At 35.7% G+C, this 10,828-nt stretch overlaps 1 protein-coding gene across 1 annotated transcript; it reads left to right on the top strand.

Moving 5' to 3' along the window:
* Nucleotides 1-9,210: 9,210 nt before the first annotated feature.
* LOC132749575 (uncharacterized) lies at nucleotides 9,211-10,220 on the top strand (the record flags this gene model as incomplete). The annotated part of the gene is made up of 1 exon (XM_060739388.1): nucleotides 9,211-10,220. A coding segment is annotated over one exon (987 nt), but the record flags the coding sequence as incomplete, so codon positions are not given.
* Between the last annotated feature and the right edge of the window lie 608 nt (nucleotides 10,221-10,828).

Below are 10,828 nucleotides of genomic sequence, written 5' to 3'. Positions count from 1 at the left end.
TTTTAAAATACATCTTTTATTTCTTGACGGACTTCACGTGCGTGGTAATAAATTGCAAAATCTATATGATAACTGTTTAATTAAAACAACATACATTTGCCATTTGTCACCAGCTGCAGTATAATTCTAAAATTAAATCCTTTATGCTTCGTTTATGTGAAACCTGAGATATTAGACTAGAGTTCATAGCAAATGATACATTATTCATTATATTAGGCAAAATAGCCCACTTCAATTTATGGGGACCTGTACTTCTGAACTGTATGGAGCCCCACCTCCATCTTGCTAAAATATAAACATGGCAAGCTTTTATACTGCTAGCTTAATAGTCACAATGATGAGGCCATATTTGAAAAAAAAAATACAAACAGTTGAATAACTCAAATACAAGATAATAATATTTTGATTTCTTCACAGTGATTATAAAATATATGGCCAAACTCGGTGGAAAACATGGATATAAATTCTATCAAGTAAATTTCAGGAGAAATCTCATCTTTTGTGTCACGGTTCAGAACTGTTCACTTTTTAGGGGACAAGATGTGTAAGCGACCCGATAGCTCAGTCGGTAGAGCCGCGGTACGGTATTCCGAGGGTCCCGGGTTCGAGTCTCGGTCAAGCTGCACATTTTTCTCACCCTGTGACATTTGGCGCCCAACGGGGGAAAAGAAAAAAATACAAAATCACTTGAAACACATAAACATTTACACATTTAGTTAAAATATGGTTTCTAGTAAGAGCATATCAAGTTATATACTAATCTTTGCTACGTATCGATCTTATTCTGAAAAAAAGTCGGATGTTGTCCGAGAGAGCACAAAAGATCATATCGCGGCGCCATTTTTAATACGTCAGCCGTGCAAAATCATGGCGCCGAAAGGGGGCAGGGGACCTAAAATGAAACTTTTGTACTTCAGTGTGGCCAGAAAAACAATTCCAAATATTGCAAAATCTGTTTCACAGGCAGATAACCTGTTGCACAGCATTATTTAAGGATAAGTAATAGAAAGAGCACCGAAACACGAGGCTATCTGATTTGTACGAGGGGGCGTAGCCCCCGAGTATAAATCAGATTGCCGAGTGTTTTGGTGTTCTTTCTCTTTTGTATCATAGTCAAACATAAAAACACGTTCCCTGCTGTCACAATATGAAACCCCGGGAAAAAGTAACCAATGAACGAGCATCTGAATATGATATTTCTGTCGCTTTCCCTTTCTCTTCCGTCACAATATGTAAACCCCAGCAAAATTGAACCAATCAATGTGCACGCTCTGGAGTGCGGGTAACTAATACCCGCACTCCAGTTAACGCACTGTACATGTATATGTATACGATTTAACTCTGACACATTTTCAACAGAAAAGTCCCCAAACTATGATACAAATGACATACATTGCATGCATTGGTCCTAAAAATAATGACCGACAGCAATTTATATTTACCCCCCACCTAGCAAAAATCACACCTAAAATACCAATATGGGCAATCTTCTTGAAGGTACAGCATACTCCAGAATCCGCCCGATTCCTTTAAAAATATCACTAACGTTAACACAGTGCAATCAATAGCATTTTCAAAAATAACTAATAAAATGTATGTCATACGTTTAGATTCTTCACAAAATTTAACCAAAATTTCTTACTTGTTTGGCGCCATCTGTCAAAGCTTGATTTTAACTTTTTCACCTCCATTTGGAGAGTCACAAATACATACAAAGCTACCAAAATGCTTAGTTTCGGGTAAAAACCCAAAAATACTGCTCATATAAGAAAGAATTACAATGACAGAGAAATATCAAAAGTTTCAAGTACCTTCAAAACACTATGTCTGAGTTGACCGAGGCCATCCCTCGGATATGTCTCCTGCCCCCTAATAACTCAATATTAGGATCCGCAAAATTGTGTCTGAAGTACGTGAAGACTTTAATTTGGCTTTATAAGTACTCAGTACGATTTAAAAACATTTCAATACAAACTAACAAAACAATAAAAACATTTGAAAGAAAACTAAACCGAGTCTGCAATTTTCAAGAAATTGAAACTCGTATTTTTTAATGCTATTCTTAACCCGTTGTTAGGGAAAAGCATTGCAACGTTTTTCAATTTCGGGTCATTTTTCACAATTACAATAATCATTCAGGAAAAAAACGAAGACAGCAAATGATCTGAAACTTTGCATACAAGCTGTCAATCTAGACCTACACCAAATGGAACATTAATCCTGAACAATGATTTCTAGTCCCAGCATATAAAAAAAACTCAGTGGAGTCCCTTTAACATCTCAAAAGTATTGATAAATTTTAGGTTATATAAAAAATAATTTATATATGTATATGCAGACAAGTAGATTCTATTTAATGTAAGTTTTAAACATGATGCCACTTTGTGACTCTAGCTTAAATCGTGTTGACTTAGCATATTGTTATTGTCCAAAAATCCTGTGAAAGTTGCCTAACATAAAGCTGGTTTGACCGAACTTTATGACAAATTAAATCGAGCTAGAATCCATATTCTAAAAAGACTATACCTTATGCCAGTTTGGCACATCCAATTGCCAAACTTGATTTAACGTTAATTAAGTCAACTTAATTCTAATGCCAATTTCAACCAACCGCTTTATTGACTCAACAAATTCAAACTTGACTCAACGTAATAAAAACCGGACTCAACATTTTTCACATTTGACCCAACATAATGCCTTCTTAACTCAACTTAATTCGAACTATCAGACATAACATTTACTCTAAACAACAGGCGTTTTGGCGTTTCATAAATATTTGTTGAAATTGATCTTTACAAGTTAATTAGCAACATTTCATAGATCTACATGACAGAATGTTTACTTTTAGATACTTTGAGATATTGTCCTCTTGACAGAAAAAACAATAAATATTCCCTCGTGATATGTTCAAACTAACATTAAACACATGAAACTTTGTTTAAATAAGTAGACGTATAACAAATATTTGCATATAATTTTAAACTTGTAACATTATGTTAAGTACCTGTAGGATTTGAAATCAATAACTGAGATTTTAATCGTTCAATAAATTTTTCATTGACGTTATATAATGTACATTTAGGTCTATGTATACATATTTCAAAAGAAAAGTTTCAATTTTAGGATAATTAAGTATAAAACGTCTTTTTTGGTCATTTGCTGCATGACTTTAATCCTTTGGCTCAATTCTTCAAAGATGTTTTTTGGTTTTCTTTGCGCATATGTTGGTTTAACAGTGTGAAAGTTTTGACGGAAAGAATACTTTTAAGATACTGATAATTACCACATATAATATTAAAAACATTGGTTTAGTAATTCACAAAGTAAGACGATGCCGACCAAAATAGAAACTTTGTATTTATGTAGAGGGTTTCAAATAGAAAATTGTAAAATATTTCTCTTTTGTCAAATCTATTGACCATATTGCATTTCATATTGACTCACCATTGAAAGTCTGACTAAAATCAACTGACTTTCAGGTCAAAGCCAATATTGACCATCAAATTAAAAATTTGCACAGGGGAGAGACTGGTATATGAGAAGTTAGCAGTTACCAGTGAGCTAAGCAAAAAGGCATTACGATTTATATAGGGAAATCAATGATCTGCTGTTATGCTCAGCTGGGTAAGCAATCTAGCAGATCATTCCAAAATAAAGTGTAGAAATGCTTTGCTGGTATGCTCAGCTGGGTAAGCAATCTAGCAGGCCATTACTAAATATAGTGTAAAAATGCTCTGCTGGTATGCTCAGTTGGCTAAGCAATCTAGCGGGGCGTTCCAAAATATAGCGTAAAAATGCTCTGCTGGTATGCTCAGCTGGCTAGGCAATCTAGTAGGGCATTCCTAAATATAGTGTAAAAAATACTCTGCTGTTATACTCAGCTGGCTAAGCAATCTAGCGGGGCATTCCAAAATATAGTGTAAAAAGCTCTGCTGTTATGCTCAGCTGGCTAAGCAATCTAGCGGGGCATTCCAAAATATAGTGTAAAAATGCTCTGCTGTTATGCTCAGCTGGCTAAGCAATCTAGCGGGGCATTCCAAAATAAAGTGTAAAAATGCTCTGCTGTTATGCTCAGCTTGGTAAGCAAATCTAGCGGGGCATTCCAAAAATATAGTGTTAACATGATCTGCTGGTATGCTCAGCTGGCTAGGCAATCTAGCAGGGCATTCCTAAATATAGTGTAAAAAATACTCTGCTGTTATGCTCAGCTGGCTAAGCAATCTAGCGGAGCATTCCAAAATATAGTGTAAAAATGCTCTGCTGGTATGCTCAGCTGGCTAGGCAATCTAGAAGGGCATTCCTAAATATAGTGTTAAAAATGCTCAGCTGGCTAGGCAATCCAGCAGAGCATTCCTAAATATAGTGTAAAAATGTTCTGCTGGCAAGCTCAGCTGGCTAAGCAATCTAGCAGAGCGTTCCAAAATATAGTGCGAAAAATGCTCTGCTGGTATGCTCAGCTAGCTAAGCAATCTAGCAGGGCATCCCTAAATATAGTGTTAAAAATGCTCAGCTGGCTAGGCAATCCAGCAAAGCATTCTGAAAATTAGTGTAAAAATGTTTTGCCGGAATGCTGAGCTGTCTAGGCAAACTAGCAGGGCATTCTTAAATAAAGTATAAATTTCGTTGGTCTGCAACTGATTATTTGTCACTCGTAGACTTTCTGAAATATTTGGTGCCAATGCAGATAATGACATTTTTTGACTTCTACGGGACCCTCAAGTGTCTATTTCTTTTGGTCTCCGACTGATTCTGGGACGATCGCAGACTTTCAGGAATTTTTGGTGTTAATGCAGATAATGACATTTGTGAATTTTTAGAGCCATCCAGAGTCCATTTCGTTGGTCTGCGAATGTTTCTGGAACACTCGCAGACTTTCAGAAATTTTCGGTGCCAATGGAGATAATGACATTTTTACTTCAAGAGGACCCTCCTGAGTCTATTTCGTTGGTCTTCGACTGATTCTGAGTCACTCGCAGACTTTCAGGAATTTTGGTGTCAATGCAGAAAATGATATTTCTGACTTATTGGACCTTCTGAATCCATTTTTTGGTCTACGACTGATTCTGAGGCACTCACAGACTTTCAGGAATTTTTGATGTCAAGGCAGATAATGACATTTTTACTTCTAGGGACCATCCAGGATCCATTTTTTTTGGTCTGCGACTTAATCTTGGACAGTCACAGACTTTCAGGAATTGTTGGTGCCAATAGAGATAATTACAATTTATGACATTTTTGGACCATCCAGTGTCTATTTCGTTGGTCTGCGACTGATTATTGGGCACTTGCAGACTTTCAGGAATTTTTGGTGCTAATGCAGATAATGACATTTTAGGGTAAAAATGCTCTGCTTATGACTAAGGGGTCCTTAAAAGTAAAAAAGTCATGATCTGCAATGGCACTAAACATCCTGAAAGTCTGCGAGTCTCAAGGAATCAGTCGCAGACCCAAGAAATGTACTCTGGCGATTCCCTTAAAGTCAGAAATGTCATTATCTCCATTGGCATCAAAATTCCTGAAAGTCTGCAAGTGGCCCAAAATCAGTCGCAGACCAGCGAAATGAACTCTGGTGGGTCGCTAGAAGTCAAAAATGTCATTATCTCCATTGCACCAGAGATTCCCGAAAGTCTGCGAATGTCCAGAATCAGTCGCAGACCATAAAAATGGACTCTGGCAGGTCCCTTGAAGTAAAAGTTGCCATCATCTCTATTGGCACCAAACTTTCCTGAAAGTCTTGGAGCGTCCAACAATACGCTGCAGGCAAATGGATCCCTAAAGGTCCCTAGAAGTCAAAAATTTTGATTATTTCCATTGGCACCAACCATTCCTGAAAGTCTGTGAGTGTCAAAGAATCAGTCGCAGACGACCAAAAATGGACTCTTGAGGGTCCCTAGAAGTTCTTAATTGTCAATATCAGCATTGGCACCAAAATTCCTGAAAGTCTGCGAGTGTCCTTCAAAAAGTCGCAGGACAATGAAATAGTCTCTTAAAAGGTCCTTAGAAGTCAAAAAATATCATATTTTCTATTTGGCACCGAAAATTCCTGAAAGTCTGGCGAGTGCCTCAGAATTGCCTAGAAGTCGAAAATGTCAATAAAACTTTGGCAACAATAAATCCTGGAACTCAGAATTAGTCTTCCAACTGAGCATTCCACCAGAGCATTTTTTAACTATATTTCGGAATGCCCTGCTAGATTGCCTAGCCAGCTTAGCATTCCAGCAGAGCATTTTTACACTATATTTAGTAATGCTCTGCTAGATTGCCTAGCCAGCTTAGCATTCCACCAGAGCATTTTTTAACTATATTTAGGAATGCCCTGCTAGATTGCCTAGCCAGCTTAGCATTCCAGCAGAGCATTTTTACACTATATTTAGTAATGTCCTGCTAGATTGCCTAGCCAGCTTAGCATTCCAGAATAGCATTTGTACACTATATTTAGTAATGTCCTGCCAGATTGCCTAGCCAGCTTAGCATTCCAGCAGAGCATTTTTACACTATATTTAGCAATGACCTGCTAGATTGCCTAGCTAGCTTAGCATTCGAGCAGAGCATTTTTACACTATATTTAGTAATGTCCTGCTAGATTGCCTAGCCAGCTTAGCATTCCAGAATAGCATTTGTACACTATATTTAGTAATGTCCTGCTAGATTGCCTAGCCAGCTTAGCATTCCAGCAGAGCATTTTTACACTATATTTAGTAATGTCCTGCTAGATTGCCTAGCCAGCTTAGAATTCCAGAATAGCATTTGTACACTATATTTAGTAATGTCCTGCTAGATTGCCTAGCCAGCTTAGCATTCCAGCAGAGCATTTTTACACTATATTTAGTAATGACCTGCTAGATTGCCCAGCCAGCTTAGCATTCGAGCAGAGCATTTTCTCACTATATTTAGTAATGCCCTGCTAGATTGCCTAGCCAGCTTAGCTAGCCAGCTGGGCATTCCAGCAGAGCATTTTAACACTATATTTAGTAATGCACTGCTAGATTGCCTAGTCAGCTGAGCGTTCCAGCAGAGCATTTTTTCACTAAAGGTAGGAATGCTCTGCTAGATTGCCAAGACAGCTGAGTATTGCAGCAGAGCATTTTTACACTATATTTAGGAATGCCCTGCTAGATGCCCAAAACAGCTGAGCATTACAGCAGATCATTACCTTCCCTATATAAATTGAAATGCCTTTTTGCTTAGCTCACTGTTCACTGCTAACTTCTCACATACGAGAGACTGAAGAGATCTACTACTAAGGCTACTCTAACAATAAAATTGATAATTTACAAAATATCAAATGAAATATTTATGCGACAATCTCAGTTAATGACAATACTATAGTATATCAAATGTATTATTCATTTAACATACTCAATTTATTGTTAACTTATTTTTAATACATGATATTTATATGTTACTGCTTTGGTCAGTTTATGTCAAACTTCGACTTAATGAACAAATAGACGATTTGAACGTGAAATAAATTCGTGATTTCAACATATTGAATTCACGATTTCAACTAATCATGATTTCAATATTTAAGAATAAAATGACTTCTCAATTTCAAATTCAAGAATTTCCCTATTTCAAATATTACTGAAACTGTGCAAACGTTGTTAATTCGTAAATTTTACATAGTAAATACGTGAAACAAGAACACGAATTCGCGGTCACCACCACTTCTGCGGAAGTTTCTAAATTCAAAATTTCACAATTTCCATGATTAAATGTTGCATTCTGCTTAAGCCGGTACTAGGGGGCGTGGGCACGGTAACTTGCACTTTCCATTACCGTCTATAAACAGGCGCAATCAAAACGAGCCTACAACATTTTCAATTTTGCCTTGTTGGGCTATCTTTAGGAATTCTTTATTTCTCTCTATTTTTTCGTACTAATGCAGTTATGTTTAAACCGTTTTCTACGCCTAAAATGTGCATAGTTATACAACGTTTTTTTTGTTTTTCTGTATCAATATGAAAAGTTCATATGCATTTTTGTAAAACATATCATCCAAAAGTGTATGTAATTTTGTCTAGACGTGCCATTACATCAGAATACACATCGTCTGCTTATGGAACATTCTTCTAAAAAATAAAAAAAATAAAAAAATAAAAACGAAAAAAATGACCATCAATACGTGAACTTATATTGCAAGTGTTATTTTTTTTGTTATAATGTCTCGTTACAATCATTGACATAAGCAAATGGAGATTGTTATATATAGGCATAATGTCAACTACTCAGATATCAATACATGTAGATCTTATCATTTGTCATTCAATTTTAGCAACATAATCTTGTTCATATTAAGACAAGGGTCCTAATTAAATCTATTTCATTTATTTCAGATGTGTTTCTGATATACAAACTCCGGAAAACTTGATGATAGCGTACTACAGCTGGAAGTTTAATAACTACTGATATATATACACACATATAGATATAAAAATTTCCTAAGGCTAAAAGACTGATGGTATAATATGATGATAATTTATCATGTCTTATTGAACGTTGTACTACTTCTCAATACAGAGAGTTCGATAACAGACATTTGAACATCCTTACATATTTCATTACTTACATTCTGTATTCTAATGACAAAAACATTAGACAGAAGGATTTCAAGGATCTCAACAATAAAAATATAAACCAACGAATAAAATGTTCACTCCAAAAAGTATTCTTTTACTGAATTGCCAAAGTGAATAGAGATTGTATGTGAAAAAGTCTCAGTACGTAATGATTGATAGAACATACATGCACACGAAATGAGAAAGTGTATTTTTAAAGGGCACAGTGTTTTTTTTATGTTTGATTTTGCATTTGGGAGGGTCAAACTTTGGTGGAAAATTGTTTTTTTGATTTTAAAAACTTTTTTCCAAAAGAGTCTACCAAACGGAAAATTTAAACCCCTCAATTACTTTGAATTTCACCAAAATTGGCCCCTAGTTTAAAAAAATAATTCCGGATCAAAACAAACTATTTCATCGTTCTGCAACAAGAAAAAATGTTGAACATTTAATAACTTTTTCAAAAGGAAACGAAAAAGACCAAGATAGAAATTTTTTGATAGCATATGAAAGGTCAATCATTTTGTTTAATTTGGTTTGGGTTTTTTAGGTATGACAAACATTTTTCAAAATTATTACCCGGGGCATCATTGAAACCCCAGCAAAAAACAAAGGGAAGGCGAGGGGGAGAAATATTTAAGGATTTTTTTAAAAACAGCCGGAAGCGAATGAGTACTATATTTTAAACTTTGGGTATTTTAAACAGAGGTGCAGTGAGAAGATTCGCTATACGTTTAATTCAAAATCTCATGTAAGATTATGGTTAGATGTCTTGGAAACAACCCCAGAGAAAATTGTATATGAAACTACCATTAAGGAATGGACCATAGCCGTGAAGCGGTATGAATATGTCAACCTATATCATACGATGACGGACTTTTACAATGCATTTTTAGTTTATAAAGCATTTAATATGTCACTAGGAAATATAACGATATTGTGGATAGACGGTCATCCCTCTGGAACTCTAGATTCAACGTGGGAAACCTTATTTGGACATGTGTTACGCGCAGGATATATTGTACAACCATCCAAGTTTAATCAAATGATTTGGGGAATAATGGGATATGACAGTTTATTAAGTCAATTTGAGAGAGAAAATGTGCCATATTTGGAAGAATTCAGAGACTTTTTTCTTACAAGACATGCTGTTTCAACAAAGACTGAACTGAATTGTACTAACCTTAAAATGATGTTTCTTTGGAGACGAGATTACGTAGCGCATCCTAGAAACCCTTCTGGGTCTGTGTCGCGAAAAATAGCTAATGAAGATGAATTATTAGAAAAGACGAAGAAACATTTTCCTCACGACAATGTTACTGGACTTCAGATTGACAAATTAAACATGCAGGATCAGCTAAAAGTGATAGCCAATGTAGACATTCTGATCGGAATGCATGGAGCTGGGTTAACTCATACATTATTCCTACCTCAACATGCAGGATTGATAGAGTTGTACCCAACATACTGGTCTAATGCAAATACACATTTCAAGTCAATGGCAAGATGGCGAAATCTACATTATTTAACATGGAATAATATTGACAGATCGAAAGAACTTCAAAATCAATTTACAATTGTGAATGTTGACTTTATTATAGATCTAATTTCACAAATGAAACAAAAAATATGCAAATAATGAGTAAAGTGAAATAAAATATTTATTAATTGTAAAAATGTTAACCATAATGAGACAATGTGCAGAGCGCAGGTTTGACCTTTCTCAGGTCAACGTCACGCTTAGTCATTTTGTATCAATGTCAAAATTGTGTGTCCGCTCTGTATTTTTTGAACCCATGGAAAGAAATTAAAACTTTTTGACCGAGATTTTACGAAGATGTGCAGAACACAAAGACCAAATTTGCCTTGCCCCGGGGACTAATTGATTTATATAGACTTATATATGAGTTTCCGTGTCTGGTCTGTATCTTTTGAACGGGCGGGATGAAATTGAAACTACTTGACAGAAATGTTAACCATAATAAAACATTGGCAGAGCGCAGGTTTGACATTCCTCATGTCAATGCCAATGTTACATTAATTCATTTTGTATCAATTTCAAAATTGTTTGTCTGCTCTTTTTCTTTTAAACCAATAGTGTGAAATTAAATCATTTTGGCAGAAATATTTATATCACTGAAATGATGTGCAGAGCGCAGTTTTGGACTACCTGATAAAGGTCAAGGTCACACTGACTCATTCAAAATCCTTATATAAGTGAGTTATGCAGGCCTTCAACCGTTCCTACTTTTTCCTAATTTTCCTACTGT

This window comes from Ruditapes philippinarum, unplaced genomic scaffold (assembly GCF_026571515.1).
Source record: "Ruditapes philippinarum isolate M1 unplaced genomic scaffold, ASM2657151v2 ctg2301_1_1_1_1, whole genome shotgun sequence".
Classification (NCBI taxonomy): Eukaryota; Metazoa; Mollusca; class Bivalvia; order Venerida; family Veneridae; genus Ruditapes; species Ruditapes philippinarum.
Note: the sequence above shows the minus strand (reverse complement) of the source record. Positions and strands in the feature narration are given on the sequence as shown.